At 38.3% G+C, this 18496-nt stretch overlaps 1 protein-coding gene across 1 annotated transcript in view; it reads left to right on the top strand.

Annotated features, from left to right (window-relative positions):
- Positions 1-17980, top strand: part of LOC149146384 (chromatin remodeling protein EBS-like) — a 72961-nt gene extending 54981 nt beyond the window's left edge. Inside the window, exon 5 of the mRNA XM_089452741.1 lies at positions 17933-17980. Within this exon, the coding sequence (XP_089308867.1) occupies positions 17933-17959 (27 nt within the window). The 3' untranslated portion in view covers positions 17960-17980. The remainder of the gene's footprint in view (positions 1-17932) is intronic.
- Positions 17981-18496: the final 516 nt, after the last annotated feature.

Raw genomic sequence — 18496 nt, 5'->3', positions numbered from 1 at the left:
TTGTAGATAAATGTGAGAAAAATATAATTTAATAAGCTAGAGGATGGCATTGTGACCCATATAATATACCTATTAATGAGCCTCATCAAGTTCTTTCTTCTTGAAAACTCAGCTTGCAAAGAATAGAAATTTTATACCCTAGCTTTACTTCTGCAATTCGGTTTTAGTTGTTGTAATAGATGACCTAGTTTCTTTGCACGTGTGAAGAGTAGTAGCCCAAAAGAAATCCAAAAATATCGCTCTTCTTTTATTCTTCTTGTCCTTCTCTTCTTCACACCCTTTTCTCTTCGTTGATCTAACTTGTGTGTGGTGAGAGTATCCTCCAAGTGAGGTCGAAGTCTCCTTTATATATAGGTCTTCTACTAGGTCTAATTGCTTCTTTTAGGCCGACTTGTCCACTTGTGAAGGCCAACTTGATCTTTACATCATCACGAGATATTGAAGGGTCTTTTGACTCTACTTTGACTCAAATAATTCTTCTTTACAATATGTAACCTACCCAAATAGGTCTTCAATACATGACAAAGACTCAGTTGACTTGTAGACTCAATGGCAAGCCCTAAAAGCACTCAATGGGTGCTTGACCTATAAATAAATTTCCCTTGAGCATGAAACCCATGCCTCAAAAATAACAATAATAAATTTATTTCTCTTTACATCAAATAGAATTATGATTACATATGTCATTATGAAGACCAAACCTAATTACATATTTCAATAGTTCAAACCCTATGAACATACTTCACTACCAACACTTTCTCTCTTCTCTTCAAGGTTGTCTCTACACGTATGCCCATTACTCATCTCTATTCAATTGGGTGACATACTTCAGCCCACTTTCATACTATACACAACTCTCCAAGTTAGCGACCCTAATCATAAATGTACTCCATAATAGGACATCATCTTCTAAGGGTCACGGCCCTCTATTGATCCACATAATTTAGGGGAATTTAAGGAAAAAATATTAGTGGCAAACCTTGTGCATAAGAAACCATAAACTAGGGCATACTCACCTTTGTCCTAAACCTTAGGAAAAATATTTTCCTCATCCACTTAAGCTCTTATCTAGCCTAGAAACTGCCTTACGCTGGCCCTCATTCTACACTATACAAGACCTTTCTCTACTGTCCAAAACTCATACTCCTATTCTCCGATTTCGACCACCCTAAACTTTAGATCCACCCACAAAGATAAGGACACAAACAACGACCTTATCATAGGATTTAGGTCTCTTTTCTAAGGGTCTTGACCCTTCCTTCCATCATAGAACTGAATGAATTTTGTACAGACTTCTGGGATCCTAAAGCAAATAATTAATTCTTATGCTAATATGAGATAGTTGCATACTAACATAACTTGAAACAAGCATGAAAGAAATGACATGAGGAAATAATTAGAAGCATAACAACAAGTCAAGAATTTATCACACATGCAAGGAGAAGAACACCATCACGCTTTACCCCAAAGACTATTGTATTATATTGCAAGTAGTGAATACAATCTTGCAGAGTCTCCTCAAGCACAATATTAGCAATTTCCGCAGTGCAGAAAATATAAAAAATCAAAAAATGACTACCTAAACATAACCAAATTCCACAACTTTTTTTGTGTGATCTAGTATGGTAATATACATCGACTCTAGACACTAAGATGTGTTAGGGGCTCAACCTTCAAACCATCACCAATTGACTTGACTTTGCATTATGAAACCCTAACTAACTCAAGGAAAAATAATTTCTTTCGTTTGATCATAACCCTTCATGGTTTCCTTAGGTCACCATTGCTCCTTTATGGGTGCTCCACTTGCAACAATGAATAAACAAATATTTTGTTCACTTGGTTTTGCGCCCACACCTTGGGTGAAAAACCCCATTGCTTGGCTACTTCGCCCAAACAAGCCTTTTGTGGTGAAAACTCACACAAACCCAGTACCTAGGGTTGTGGAGTACCTCCCAAGCTACACAAATCAACAAAAGGGTCATGTTGCATGTGAGAATATTCATGCACCATTTAAGTCAAAGTTGGGCCTAGTACAAAGAAGTCGTGGCACATATGTGGATCAATATGGCTATGCAAGGAAGGTCATGAATCATGTAAGGAGGTCATGGGCATGCATGGAAATTCATGGAGCTGAAAGTGTGAAGGAAATACCTTCCTCACTAAGAGGGAGTGTTAGAATTTGGGTAGCTCGGAAGGTATTTCCGAGAGAGGACAACCCATAATAAGTTGTTTGTTTGGTGATTTACCGAAAATGGGTTTAGGACCAAAAGTGAAGATAATAATTTATTCTTAACGTCAAAGAAGTGAAAACCCTAGATCTAGATTGTTCCTAAGTGACCAAAAGAAAAGTATTTAATGAGCCTAAGGTGAGGTTCATGGGCAATTAAGTGAGACAAGATGTAATTGTTCTTGTGCTTGAGAGAGCCCTAAAAGGACAAAATACTTATGATCTAAGGATGTCGAGGAGGGCTTGAAGGTGTCGAGTTCTACTGTAGCTTTAGAGAGAGGCCGTGGTCCTAAATATTTGTGGAAGGAGGGCCAAAATATCGATGTTAGGGTTGAGTTCCCTCAGTTCTATGTGCAAGAAATATGTCCCAAGACCAAGGCTAAGAAAAGGATGACCATAGGCCAAAAGAAGAGGTCAAGGCCCGAAGAATTTAGACTCAAGGTTTCAAGTACTTTATCATGTGGATAGAGGTAAGAAAAAGGGTCAAGGGCAGATCGAAGAGCATCTTATTAAGAGCATTACAAGCCAAGAAAAAATCAAACTACCTTAGGAGAGTCCGAGCTTGAAGAGGAGCAGTATTTCTAGTTTTTCTTGTGATTGAAGAAGGTCTAGTTAGCTCAACAAGTTAGGACAAATTCCGAGGTAATTTTTGTGTCATGGTTTGATTGTTTCAGGGCTGAAGTTTATGTCTGAAATAAGGTTTATGTTCAGCAAAGTATAGGAGAGGGCCGAACCCTAGAAGGAGTTTCCCTGCATTTTGCCCCAAATTATTTGATGTTACCCCAATAACTTCAAATAATGGGTTCCCCCTTTACAAACGACTATAGCCTACGAGGTTAGATATGATACTTTGTCATCCCTTGGGCATTTTAATTTGAAGAGGACATTACATGCACCTCCATGATAGTGAATGAAAAGTCCCAGGTGGCACACTTGACTAGGGAGAATGTTGGAATTTCTAAGTCTGACACGTTAAAAACCCTTCATGCACTTTACTGATTTACTCCTACTTACTTGTTCCGTTAATTAACAAGTTATTTACCATGTAAATACTAGAAATAAATACAAGTACATGCTCAACACATTATAGATCATCAACTGAAGAAAATAGAAACAAGCACACAACTGACACCGTTGTTTTTGGACTAATGTCCCCGGAAAAAACCCAATGTGGGAAAACTGGTGTAGCTATCTGAGGGTTTGATTTATTAAGCAGTTTTTGAATACAATCTGGGTGCCAAATCCGGCTCACCCAATAGAGAAAAATCTTGGCAGTGGGACCTCTACTCGGAAGCAGATATTCCGGCTGAAACCCCGGATAAACACTCCGACAGCTCCACAGCTCCAATCTACCCCACGAAACCCTAGCGTCAGCCTCTAGGGACTGCATCAACCTCTCTCTGGCCCAATGTTAGCCCAGCGTCACTCTGGCTTGGCCTGCGTCAGTCCTCTGTCCCTCTACGTCACCCACACTGCCGCTCTGAGGCACTGCGCAACTCTTGGATGCCTTTGCGTGAGCCCTGGCTAGCTCTGCGTGAACCCTTGGCTGCTTCTGCATCCCTCTCTCCGGCTACTGCGTTGATCCTCCCGATGCTATCTCTGCCTCGCTGCTTCTATATTCACTACCCATTAGCTACAACTCTGATCACTCTCTCAACTTTCTCAGCAAACCCAGCCCCAGAAAGTCATATTCTTGATCTCTTGGTGTGTTCTCCAAGTGACCCTCAAGCCTCCTCTTATACTTTTCTCGTTGAAAAATCAATGGTCAAGATTAAGTCCCTAATCAGCGGCTAAGATTAGATCTGGCTTGATCCATGTCTTTTGGACCATTCTAACATAGCTTTATATTAATTCACATTAATATTTTATTTTCCCTAAGTTTAGACTTGAGGACCCCATTAAAAATATTAATTATTTTAATATCTCCCAAATTGTTTAGAATCTACCCAAACCCTTTATGGGTATTGGAGATATCATGTTCCTTAGCCTCTCCACCAATTTTCATGGCTATATCACATCCGATGCTACCCAAAATTAACACTCCCTCTTAGCGAGGACTGTGCTCTAGTAATACTCTTCACTAAGTATCACCCTGATCATCCAGCATCGGTCCTTGTGCTGATGCTAGGCCTGCTACTCATCATCTGCACTGCTGCATCCTGTACTGCTACCCATGGCCCTGCCACTGTCACTGCTGCATCTGTATTGCAACTCCCTCTACATCCGTGTTGCTACCCATGGCCCTGCCACTGCCATTGCTGCATCTACACTACAACCCCTCTCATCATGCTACATCGTTCTGCCCATAGCACTACCATTGCTAACTGTTGCACTGCAACTCAGTTACTGAGAAGTAAGTAACTGATCTTTGTCATCTTCGTCAAGCTAGAAACACCCTTGATGCTGAAGCTCCCTCTATCGCTGACAAGTGCTCCTTCTCTGACCTCTGCACTGCTGCAAAAACTCTGTGCATCTTGCACCATTGCATACCTCTCTGTGCCAGCCTGCACTGGTGCAACACTCCCTTGCCTCTCGCACTGTTACATCCAGCTAGCCTCGCGCTGTCCTGGGAATCCTGCAATGTAGCTCCCTCTGTCGATCCATCCGCATCCATCTCCATTGACATCACCAGTACTTCTACTCCTCTTTGGGACTCCCATAGCAAGGTCTAATCCAGGAGGCTGGGTACCTCGAGGATCCTGCCCCTCATCGCCTATAGTCCACCTGACTACAACTCGATGTCTCCCCGATTCTTCTGAAGTGGCACATGAGCACTCATGGCACAATCATCGTCTGTCTCCACTTCCTTCTCTGCCCTTGCTGGCGCTACCTTGGTCTCGGAGGCCTCTCCCCTACTCTTCTTCCTTGGACACTGGGTCGCATAATGACCCAGCTCCCCACAGTGGAAGCATTTGACCTTAGAGAGGTCCTTCTTCTTTCGTTTCTCCTGCTTTCCCTCAGATGCTAGGGCAACATCCTCTTCCTCCTCCTTCTTATTTCTGATCCCCTTGTTGTTGCTTCCCGCCTTGTTCAGCCTTCTGATGTCTTCTTGGCGAAGAGAAGCCCACATTTCCTCCCAATTTGGAAGGGTCGCCCTGCCTATTATGCTCTGGAAAAAGACCTCCCAATGTTTTGAGACTGCGTTCAGGGCTGTTCTCACCATCAATTCTGGATCCGGCATTGCCTCTATGGAAGTCAGCTGATCCCAGATCTCCTTCAATCGACCGAGGAATAGGTTGATCTGTTCTCCCTTCTGTATTTGGTATGATCGCAGCTGATTTTCTAGTAGCATCTTCCTCTGCACAAAAGTATGTTGATACAACTTGGTCAGGGCATCCCACATCTCTTGTGCCTTGTTCTTCTCGGCAATATGTGGTACTATATGATCCTTGACCCCGTCAAGGATGATACTCTTAGTCCTCGCCATTGCATCCTCGTACCTATTGTTATCAGTCGAGTCAACTGGGATAGCTATAGTCCTCAAGGCGAATTTCTTGACACGATTCTTGTCCAGTACGAATAAGATTATGGCCTTCCAGACTACGAAGTTTGAGGCTCCGTCCAATCTGTCCTGGTCTCTTACTCCGTGTAGTGCCATTTCGCTGCTCCTCTACTTCCCTCCTGGAAGTTCTCGATATGACTCCTCTGAGCCTCAATTTCCCTCCTAGAAATCCCTTTGCCAATGTCGAGATTCCCCTCTCCAATCGTCTGTGCAACTACGACACTGATTTGGATTCCTTGGCTAGAAATCCACCTCGACAACAACTCCCTCTACCCTAGCCTTGCCCTATTAGGCACTGTTCTGACTATAGTACCCCACCAGCTCCACTCTGCAACTTACCCACAGCCTCCTAAACCCCAGCAAACTGAAGGTTAGAGCTCCTAGGCTCTGCACAATCCCGACACCGACAAATCAACCTCCTCAGCCAACTGCGTCAGCCCTCCTGGCCTTTGTGTGAGCCTGCCTTTGCCTCCCTCAGCCTCTGCGCTGCCTCTTCCTGGCTCAATCTTGATGACGCAGGCACTGTGTCACCCCTTCCTTGCTGCTACTCTGCTAGGAACAACTTTTGTCACTCGGGACAACTGTTTTTTGCTGTTGCTACTCTGTTCGACTGATGTCCTCAATTCTCCTATGATCTACAACCACACTTTGATACCATGTTGGAATTTCTAAGTCTGACACATTAGAAACCCTTCATGCACTTTATTGATTTATTCCTACCTACTTGTTCTATTAATTAACAAGTTATTTACCATGTAAATACTGGAAATAAATACAAGTACATGCTCAACACATTACAAATCATCAACTGAAGGAAATAGAAACAAGCACACAAGTGACAACGTTGTTTTTAGACTAATGTCCCTAGAAAAAACCCAATGCGGGAAAACCAGTGCAGCTATCTGAGGGTTTAATTTATTAAGCAGTTTCAAAATACAATCTAGGTGCCAAATCCGGCTCACCCAACAAAGAGAAATCTTGGCAGTAGTCTCTCTACTCGGAAGCAGATATTCCGGCTAAAACTCCGGATAAACACTCCGACAGCTCCACAGCTCCAATCTACCCCATGAAACCCTAGCGCCAGCCTCTCTCTGGCCCAGTGTTAGCCCAGTGTCACTCTATCTTAGCCTGCGCCAGCCTCTGGAGGCACTGCGTCAGTCCTTAGGCCCTCTGCATCACCCATGCTGGCCCTCTAAGGCACTGCACAACTCCTGGCTACTTCTGCGTGAACCCTTGGCTGCTTCTGCGTCCCTCTCTCCGGTTACTGCGCTGATTCTCCCGGTGCTATCTTTGTCTCTCTGCTCCTGTATTCACTACCCCTCAGCTACAACTCTGATCACTCTCTCAACTTTCTCAACAAACCTAGCCCTAGAAAGTTGAAATCTTGATCTCTTGGTGTGTTCTCCAAGTGACCCTCAAGCCTCCTCTTATATTTTTCTTGCTGACAAATCAACGGCCGAGATTAAGTCCCTAATCAACGGCTAAGATTAGATCTAGCTCAATCCATGTCTTTTGGACCATTCTAACACAGTTTTGTATTAATTCACATTAATATTTTATCTTCCCTAAGTTTAGACTTAGGGACTCCATTAAAAATATTATTCATTTTAATATCTTCCAAATTGTTTAGAATCTGCCCAAACCCTTTCTGGGTATTGGAGATCTCATGTGCCTTAGCCTCTCCAGCAATTTTCGTGGCTAGAACACATCCGATGCTACCCCAAATCAACAGAGAAAGGATGACTCCCAAGGTGAAATAAGGAAACAAGTACAACTTCTAAGCATAATGATCAATTATCTAATTTCAACCTATGCCCTAATAATGGCTAATGTACATCATGGTCATTGAGATACTTTCATTTGGTGAGCAATCTGATCAAGTGAATGAGTTGACCTTTGTGTGGGTAGAAGGCATTTAAGGGGCTGCTATTTGAGGATCATACAAGGTTGTTGGCTGGATATATGCACCTTAGAAGAAAAATTTTCTCCTACTGTTATCCATGTATATACATGGATAACTATGTGTCAAGCTAGTACTCTTAAATTTGAATCTAAAGTAAAGCAGTTTGAAGATTATTGTAAGATCTGAGGAAATATTCTAGTGCAATATACATGACAATTTACAGATCAGCAAGATTCCTATCAAACTTTTGAAAGAAGTGTCTTTGTCTATGTGTGTGTGAAAATAGATTGATGTTGTAGGGCATAGAAATATGGTGAAAATTTCAGTCATCACTTCATTCTCTATGCGGCTGATACAAATTCAAGGTTGGGTATGTTTGTAGATATTTATGGTAAGTTCTTGCTCTTCTTTTGCATGCCTTATTTCTCTTCAAATATTTCTAGCTTTGCTTTACTTCAAAAATCTGTTTACTCTTTGTGAGCACCTCTTATTTTGAATTTAAGTCTTTTGTAAGTGTCTGATTTTGATGCAATAACCATTTCTCTATGTTCTGGGTTTGCATGAGTTCAGCACCTTCTGCATAGGCATGCGGATGAGTGTTTTATGTCTAATGTTTAATTGCAAATTGTCTGCATCTTTTCTGCACAAGCTCTACTTTAGTTTTGTCTAAGTCTTTTCTCTGCTTCCCTAGTGCAGGTGGTATGTGTCTAAGCACAAGCTCTTCTTCATTCTGGTCTGCATATTTTTTGAAGACTAGTCTTCTTCCTTTCAGTCTTTAGCAGTGGAGTTTCCTCCATTAGTCATCATCTACTTGGTAGATGTGACTCTTCATCCTCAGATGAATGTCATCTCCCCATTGGGCATCATCCTATTTTGAATTCTACATGTATATTGAGTCTGATATTCTATTTCTTTTCAATGTGCCTACAAATCCCTTGCACCAATATTAGAAGATGCTTCCTATAATAGCTTTAGAACATTTAAAAGGCTAAGGTTTTAAAGCCTTATTATCTCTAGAACATGCTTCTTGGACTTTCATTGACGTTTTTCTTGACAGGAGCACCTTAGAAAATGACTCCTTCCTTAGCCTTCTTGAATAGAGTTATGGTTATATTTTTAGCTCCGATAGCACTATTGGTAATGGAGTCACTGAATACGTCAACAACACATTTTTTATACATTTTGAAACAAGTAATGTAATTATCTATGTAATTAATCTATATTTAATAGGGATGTTATGACCCTCCTAGCATTAGGACTTCTAAGAAAATTATATTTAACATCAGGATTCCTAAAAATACTTTATTCAATATTGAGTATTACCATGATAACACTACTTGGAAACTTAATTATTTAACAATGACCTTGCATAACTTTGCAACTTTGCAGTAAGGTGGTGGGTAGGCATTGTATCCTTCTTGAAATTCCATCTTAGTGGGAATAGAGTGGATGATGTTAGAAAATTATGACGGCAGAAATATTTTCTTATGTTGATAATTACTTGTGATATCTTTGAGTTCATATTAACTTTCTTATGTTCTTCTTTTATCTTTGTTTCATCAAGCAATTATCAAAAGCAAAGCACGAAGATCAAAAGACACCAGATGTAGGCACTTTGCTAAGGCTAAAGCCCCTATATAGAGGAAAACCCAATCAAACTCTTCCACTAGAAAATTCAAGTTGAGATAGACCTGTTGAAAAATTTAACTAGTATCAGTCTTCATAATTGTACTTGAGTCATGATGTAATGTATTTATGAAAAGAAAGAAAAAAGAAATTTTATTATTAAATAAATTGACTTATTAAAGCATGGGTTTCATGCTTGGGTCATTTGTTTTTAAGTTAAAGTCTCCATTGAAGGCTTCTAGGGTTTATGTCAAGTGTCCTTGTACATGTCATATTGTAAAAGACCCTTCTTGGTCTCTATTTGTCAAAGAAGAAATTCATTTTATTGTATTTTAGGTCCTCTAGACCTCCTCCACCAAATCGGCCTCAAACAGGGGAACTCAACCTCACAAGAAGCCTATATATTGGAGCAACTCAAGCTCATTTGAAGCACCAACTCAACAAGTTCAATATGTAGTTTTTGGGCTAAGAAAAAGTGCAAATTTCAAGGGAAGAAATGGAAAAGTCTAGTAAAGAAGGCAGCCAACATCTTGCGCAAGAAACCTCAATTTCTCTCTCTTACCTCACACATGCGAAGTTCTGGATTGTTGTTGGGGGCCGAAATTATGCAGTTTCTATCAAGGCTGAAATTCTGAACCTTCTAGTGAAGTTGGGGTCGAAATTTCTAAGTTGTTGTTGGGTTGTTGCTGCTAGACAATAAGAGACTATTGAAGGTCGATATATCTCATTGGAAGGCTGACTTGGTGGAGAAGGAAGGTCTGTAGGTCTATGTTCTTGGTTTATCTCATCTTGAATTATTGAAGGAAGAGTTCTTGACTGGGTTTTCCCTTACATAGGGGTTTTAGCCTTGGCTGAGTGCCTACATCTAGTGTCCATTGATATTCGTGTTTTTCTTTTGGTAATTGCTTGATGAAACATAGATAAAGGAAGAACATAAAGAATTTAATAAGAACACTAAGATTTCACAAGTAATTATCAACATCAGAAAATATTTCTACCTTTTGATTTTTTAACAAGACCAAGACCCTAGACCCAAAGACCTTCCTCCTCCACCAGGTCAGCCTTCCAATATGATTCAACAAACATCAACAATGTTTTCTTGTCCAACAACTTCATCGCACTAACTCCAGAATTTCAGCCTAGCTATAGTACTGCAACTTTGGCCTTTCCAGTAGCTTAGTAGCTTCACACGTGTGAGAGAGGGAGAGAGAATTTCGACTTCTTGTTCTTGATAGAGACCTCCTTCTCCTTCACTAGCCCTTTCCACCTTCTTCCTTCAATTTCACACTTTTTACCGCTCCCAACAACTGCCAATCGAATTTGGTGAGTGCATGCTCCAAATGAGGTTGAGTCGTTGCCTTTAAATAGGAGATTATGCCCCTCAGTTAGGCCGACTTGTCCAATTTGAGGTTGACATGGTGGAGGAGGCCTAATTGATGTATTTTACATTAAAACAAAATTATTTCTTTACAAATGAAGTCCAAGAAGGGTGTTTTACATTATGACATGGACAAGGACATTTGACATAAACCCTAGAAGCCTTCAATGGAGGCTTTGAACTAAAAACAATTGACCCAAGCATGAAACCCATGCTTTAATAAGTCAATTTCTTTAATAATAAAATTTATTTTTCTTTATTTTGACAAATACATTACATCATGACTCAAATACAATTATGAAGGCCGAAACTAGTTACATTCTTCAACATTCCCTATTAACTAGGGAGGTATTCGTAATTACATAAGGTACATGGAAGATCTCAAAATGATATGCTCTATGAAGAGTCATAGCACACACAGTGCTACAGGTTAGATACCTGACCAGTGTACTCTAATCGGGTGGGACTAAGATGGACTCAAGCTTTAGCTACTGTAAGTACCATCAGGCTTTTAAGCTCTACTGCCAACCCAGGGATCTAGGTACGTATCCAAGGTCAAAGCTCCATAACCAACGCCACCCTCCCTACTTCGGGATCTAAACATCAACACATAGGTCGTCCATATGTCCTCCCAAGAATTTTGCCATAAGATGCTTCATCTCTGCTAATCAACTAAATTAGATATAACCACCAATCCAAGCATGCCTCAAATGTTCAATCTTTTATGGAGAGATCTTGCACAATCAAAACTCCAATCAGTAATAAACTTTCAAATGTATATACAAGTAAACACAAACCTTTGGGGTCCTGATACATTTTCATGCTACTTATATCATCATCAAGTTATCCAATTACATCTTGTCGGAAGCTTTCTTCTTTCACTTCTTCAGCAACATCAAATACAACCTTAGTACTTCTCAAGTCTTTTGACTGCAAATTTATGAATCACGAACATTCATTTGTAGTACTTTCATTGATTTGGTTTCATTCTTACTTCAAGGTATTCATTGTCATAATACACCCTCCCTCTCAACTAAGGAGATATACTCTTTCTTCTATCCAGGCCCCCTCTCAACTTGGGGAGATCAATAACTTCATAACATCAGAGAAAATTCATCCTTTCAAGGTTTTATCCATGTATTCATCATTATTATAGCTTCCTTCATCATGCTCATTATCATATTCAATTACAAACATCTCCAACATCTTGAAGATTATGTACCTACAGATCTTTAACAACAAGTACAACCAAATACAAATATACATAAGCATGAAGTTAACTATATCAATGCCATTATAATATAAGCATCAAAACATTCAAACTTGAGGCACTAAATACCTAAACTTGGTTAGGTTCATAATCAACAAGGGTCACATTTTACATACTATACGTCAATATCTTGCTAAGGTTTTTCCATAAACCCTAAACTCCATATTTGAGACACAAATTCTTAGATATCAACAATTCAATAACAATCCAATCATAGTATTATACATCTAGCGTTTCAAAAATATGCTTTTACATGTCAAATTCTAACTAGGATTTGTTGCAAACCCTAGATTTTATCATCAAAACTAAATCATATCGAAAACAATATCATCATATCCTATAATATCAATCTCTACTAGGGTTTTGTTAAAAACCCTAGATTTTACAAACTAAAACATGAGCCTCAACAATTTTTTTTCCCATGGAAAAAATCGTAATCTTTCATTATGTGGAAAAATTACATGTAGTAGATGCCCGAGGCATATGCGAGTACTGTTGGCCCATGACCATTTCAAAACTAGCTGTGTCAAAAAATATAAATGGCCAAGCCATTTCCTGTAGGATTGTTTAGAGATCCCTGTACATATTCAGATTGTTTGTCTATATATTAGCAAAAATAAATATATACATGTTTTGGATAAAACTATGATAAAACAACTAAAAATATATATATTTAGGGCCTTTCCACCCTATGGTAATCCTGGTCTATATATGGCCTGTGGTGGTATTGGTAGAATTATGCTCCCGTCTCTTCAAATATTATCCACAAGCCTCACATATACATATCTAGGATGCATTATCATATAGTAGAGACTTATATCAAATTTCAATACTTACTTGGGCAAACCCTAGATACAAACATTAATATACCAAAGTTAGATGTGCAACAATTTCAATCAATTTAGGGTTTTGATTATGCAGAAGAATACACACCTAGGGTTTCATTCCTAGGACCTTATTTTAGCTAATACAAGGGTCTTGCTCATAAACCCTAATTCATCAAAACCTTAAAATCTAGGATTTCAACTTATTAACAACAAACCCTAACTTATCAAAATCTTAAATATCTAAGGTTTCAGTTTATAACTTGGACAATAACAACAATCCCTAAAAGACTAGGGTTTTTGCTAAAACAATATCAAAACCTTAAGCATAAAAGAATAGAGTTTTCATCATAGGTTCTAGATTTCATCAACAACCCTAAGAGGACTAGGGTTTCAACATTATTGGTAACACACCCTAAGCACCAAAAGGCTAGGGTTTTATAGTGAACCCTAAAGGTTAGGGTTTCACAAGAATGATCAAATGATAGTATAACAAGGGTAGATTCAATCTAATGATTAATCACCCTAACAAGAATCTTTGTGATTCAAAGCCCTAGACATAACAATCCCAGTAATGTAAAGCAAATTTAAAAAGAGAATTAACATACCTTTTCTCTGAAGAGAACGGGAACCTTGTGACAAATCTTGTAGTTTAAGACATATCGTGAATTCTTCTTTAAAAAATCTTGTAGGACATCAATTCTTGAAGGGCTTCCTTTGCAACAAAACTTCTTCCATGCTTCAATTCTCCTCCATAACCTTTATGTATTCTTCAATCTTTCCTACCAAGGAAAATATAAAGAAATATTTATTAGCATACAATACAAACAAATCTTGATGTGAGGAGGAAACCAAACATGAAAAGATGAAACAAAGAACAAAATACTTGCCTTTTGGTAAAATGGTGAAGGCTCCCTCTTAATCCAATCCTTTTGAGGGATACCTACAACTTATCAAAATAATTCAAGAATGTTCTAACAAGATATGTTGGACCTACAAACTTTAGAAATCAAAACATAAAAGAAAATAATGCAAAACTTAAGATAGAAGTAGTATTCCCTAAGAGTCTTTGGCAAATAGATCTTTGATTTTGGATTCTTCAGTCTTGTTTCTCTTAGGTGGAGCTTCATCGACAACATTCACATGTTCTCTTTCTCTCTTCTTATTCCTTAGATCTTTAGGACAATGACTTTTGTAGTGACCCATCTTATCACAATTGTAGCATTCAACCTTGGATAGGTCAACTTTCTTCTTTGGTCCTTTGAACTTCTTGAAGGTTCCCTTCTTCTTGTGATGAGCAGAATAGCAATTAGAGGTGTTTTTTTCTTCATCCTCCTTGTTGTTTACTAATGATATTTAGGCTTCTTCTTGACTACATGCATTCCACATGTGTTCGAATGTTGGAATATCCTTCCAACTGTTAATTCCTAATGCAAAAACACCCAAGATATTGGTATTCCTAGAAGAGCAGTGATGGCGAGCTCTTTTTCTAGTACAACTTCATCTATTGCTTGGAGTTCATATCTTATTCTAGATATCCTTACAAAGTAGGATGATACAGTATCATCTCTTGTTGTCTTTATTGTCCTTAGTTCATTCTTGAAGCTTGCTATTTGACCAATATTTTTTATGGTGAACAATTTGGAGAGAACTTCCTACATTTCTTGAGCGGAGACTATGTTGGATATGTATGGAATTAGGTTTACTCCATCTACTATTAGATTCATGGCCATATTTTGGTTTCTCTAAACTTATTTTTCTCTGCTTCATCTGTAGGCTTCTTGACTTTTCCTTAAACAAGGCCCAAAACTTTGTGCTTAGCAAGGATAAGATTTATCCTCTTTTTCCGTGCTCTGTAATTGGAGGCTCCTTCTAGTTTGTTTTCTCCCTTCATTGAGTTTTTCATATTTCTATCTTCTACTTTTCCTTGAAACCCTTTTTCTTATATCTCTGTTTTCAATAGATCTTCAGTCTACCATTTGTCTTTTTCTTAGAAAATCAAAAAGGCAGAAAGATTTTCCTATGTTCATAATTACTTGTGATATCTTTGAGTTCTTACTAACTTTCTTATGTTCTTCTTTTATCTTTGTTTCATCAAGCAATTATCAAAAGAAAATCATGAAGATCAAAAGACACCAGATGTAGGCACTCTGCCAGGGATAAAACCTCTTTGTAGGGTAAAACCCAATCAAACTCTTCCACTCGCAAATTGAAGTTGAGATATACCAAGACCCTAGACCCAAAGACCTTCCTCCTCCACCAAGTCAGCGTTCCAATACGATTCCGCAAACTTCAGTAGTCTTTTCTTATCCAACAGCTTTACCCCAACAACAATCCAAAATTTCAGCCTTCTAGCAACTCCAGAATTTTGGCCCAGCTATAGTACTGCAACTTCAACCCTTCCAACAACTTAGAAGCTTCACATGTGAGAGAGAGAGAGAGAGAGAGAGAATTTTGACTTCTTGTGCTTGACAGAGACCTCCTTCTCCTTCGCTATCCCTTTCCACCTTCTTCCTTGAATTTCTCACTTTTTACTGCTCCCAGCAACTGCAAATAGAACTTGGTGAGTGTGTGCTCCAAATGAGATCGAGTTGTTGTCTTTATATAGGAGATTATGCTCCTCAATTAGGCTGACTTGGTGGAGGAGGCCTAATTGACCTATTGTACATTAAAACAAATTTCTTTCTTGACAAATAAAGCCCAAGAAGGGTCTTTTACATTATGACATGGACAAGGACACTTGACATAAACCCTAGAAGCTTTCAATGGAGGCTTTGACCTAAAAACAATTGACCCAAGCATGAAACCCGTGCTTTAATAAGTCAATGTCTTTAATAATAAAACATTTCTTTCTTTCTTTGGAAAAATACATTACATTATGACTCAAATACAATTATGAAGACTGACATTAGTTACATTCTTCAATAGATGAGATTATTTCAGCGTAACTTTTTCTTCGGGAATAAATTAGAATTGATTATAAATTTAGCCAATCTTTAGGAACATTTAGTATGCCCTTCATGTTTTCTGCACAATGTTTATTAAATACCTTTTTTATACTTCCTTTAACTTCTCTATAAGGTGTCGTTTGTAGTGTTATTTTCAAGACACGCTTAGTTATCATTCCTTTTCCAGACATTCTACAATTTTGGCTTGACGTTTTCCAATTTGCCATCTTCAGAATCCAGCCATAAAATCTTTGTTGAAATTACAATTTTGGATTGTTAAAAGCTTTGTTTTTAATCCAGAAAGGAATTCAACACCCTCAAATACCCCACTGTAACTTGATTTTGCAATGTCAACAACTAATATCTACAATTCATCCATACAAAACGATGTGTATTTGACCAAAAAAAATTAAAAAAAAAAATGAAAGTGCTTACTTTAAACTCAAGAAAAGCAATACAACCTTCCTAAAGGCAACCAGACTGAAGAGGTCAGGCACCACAACCAGCCCACTTGCACAGTCAACAAATCACAATCACGAGGGCTGAACCAATGATCAGAAGCAGTTCCGTTTTGCTAATCTGCCACACTAGGTTCTCCCAGGACTTGTACCTATCCCTAGTTGTTCATTTATGTCTTCAGGGAAATCGAACTTTGGTGGATTGGCCTAACATGCCACCATGTTCACTTTGAAGCATGATTAGATTGGCTTCTTCAACGACTTTGACTTCTTCAGATCAAAGGGCTCTTCGTGTAGATTATATGCTAACTATTTTCAAAGATGCTTGGGATCTTTCTGTAGATTATATGCTAACTATTTCTAAATATGCATGGCCTCCTGATGAGCATCGAAAGTATATGCATTGGCTACATCCCCTATTATGTTTGCCCTCTCTAAACACTGTCTGCCTAAACTTTTCACAAGAGGAAGTCCCAGAGCTGTTTAAGGTAGGATTAGTTGAGGAAACATTAGCGTAGCCACATCTTCTCTACTGTTATGATGGACACAATATGGAGGCCATCCCTCAGGACATATGCCTCTTGTCTGGTAAACTGGTCTGAATCAATTCTGACTCAAAGAAAGATCTCTTCTCTGTTTCAATACATTACATTATAGTTTTCATGAAGTGGATTTTAGGACAAGGGCATGCAGAACTTACTAACAACTAATAAGTTTCTTTCCTTGAGACGGTCTTCACACATGACCATCAAGCTCAGATTCCTCGGCGGTGCATTTGTTTCCACTGATAGAGAGAGAGGAAGATGGAGATTTCCATCCTTAAGTTAAGCGTCCTTGACATAAAGTACGCATAGACATCAGATGCATTTTTAGAACAGTGATAAAGTACCAAAATCATAAAGCACAACGTCAAGTGACATAAAGTTTAGCATCAATAGTGTGCTTTTAACTTTGAAAATACATTATTAAACCGCAGTATCCTGTTCGTCTAAGAAAGCACTCGTGTATTACAAATATCCCCTGTTAACTTTACAGATTGTAATGGTAAATTCTTTTCATGTAGATATTTATTAATGTTAAAAAAATGACAACAATTAATGTAAATAATAATTATGTCTGGAAAATTTATTTTACTGTTTAATCAGTTTTTATAATGAAATATTCATTAATGTTATAAAAGATGACAACCATTAATGTAAATAATAATGGAGTTGTTTTTAGTGCGATTTTTAAGAAGCTTTTATCGTGGGTTTTTCCAGTGTAATTTCTTTAAAATCCGCAAGAATTTATTGAAATCACAAGTTTGATGGGTAATCTTGTGCAATCAAAGTGCCCTAAGGGTTTTCAAGGGTGCTGAATCCATATATATAGAGTCAAAAAACTAGTTTAAATAACACAAATCAAGATTTCACCTCAAATTTTTCCACTGGATTCCAGCAAGGGAACTCCAAAAAGTCGCACTAAAGACAACTCCAATAATAATTATCTAGGCAAATTTACTTTATCCTTTAGTCAGTTTTTACAAGGAAAGGAAGTTATGTAAGAAAGTAGCCCATATTAATTGGTGATTGCCCAAAAGGCTGTGTGTAACTTGGAGAGTCATTTTGAGCAATAAGAAAATTTCAATCCCTTGCCTTGTGGAAATTTCTTTAACACTGTCAAAGTTTTACCACTTAAATCCTCCTGTTAATTTGTGTGATTTCAGTTCCTATTTTTATACACTTCTTTCTTGTTTGAATGATTAATTACTCAAAAAACCAACCATTAACAATGTGTATTATCTTGATTAGCAGCCCAGGACAAAGCGACAAAGGAGGTGAATCACCTTGTGGCAATTCATCCTTATGCTAGACAGGATCTGTATGATGACCGGGACTGAGATTGGACAGGATCTTATGATGACTGGGACTGAGATTGATACATTGTTGAGAATAAAGTAACTAAAGGTGTTATTGATTTGTTTGATGTCTTTGTGTATTGTCCGAGTAGTTTTAAGTTCGGATTTGGTTAAGACCGTGTTACAGTCACATTTGGGAGCATATTTTCACTGACGGGTACTAGGCTTGTCGGTACTAGACTTTTGATATTGTGTTTTGTCAACCATTAAATATGACCATTGTTTTGAGATCCATCAATATCAATATCTAAAGGCTATTAGGATTCGCAGTGGAATCAGAGTTTTGAGTTCACAAGGAAAATCATGTTGAATAATTTTTAATAATGAAAAGCCGGGTAATGTGATGTCCATGGTTTAGATCTTTTGTATAATTGTGTGGCTACATGATTCTGACATCTTTTTGTTGCAAGTATTTATTAACTGTTCCTTTATATATCATTCAAGATATGTTATCCGTGTA

The sequence above is a fragment of the Pinus tabuliformis genome, chromosome X (assembly GCF_031772625.1).
Source record: "Pinus tabuliformis cultivar Carrire ecotype Pingquan chromosome X, CPIR1, whole genome shotgun sequence".
NCBI lineage: Eukaryota > Viridiplantae > Streptophyta > Pinopsida > Pinales > Pinaceae > Pinus > Pinus tabuliformis.
The sequence above is the reverse complement of the archived record's forward strand: the minus strand, read 5'-3'. Positions and strand labels throughout refer to the sequence as shown.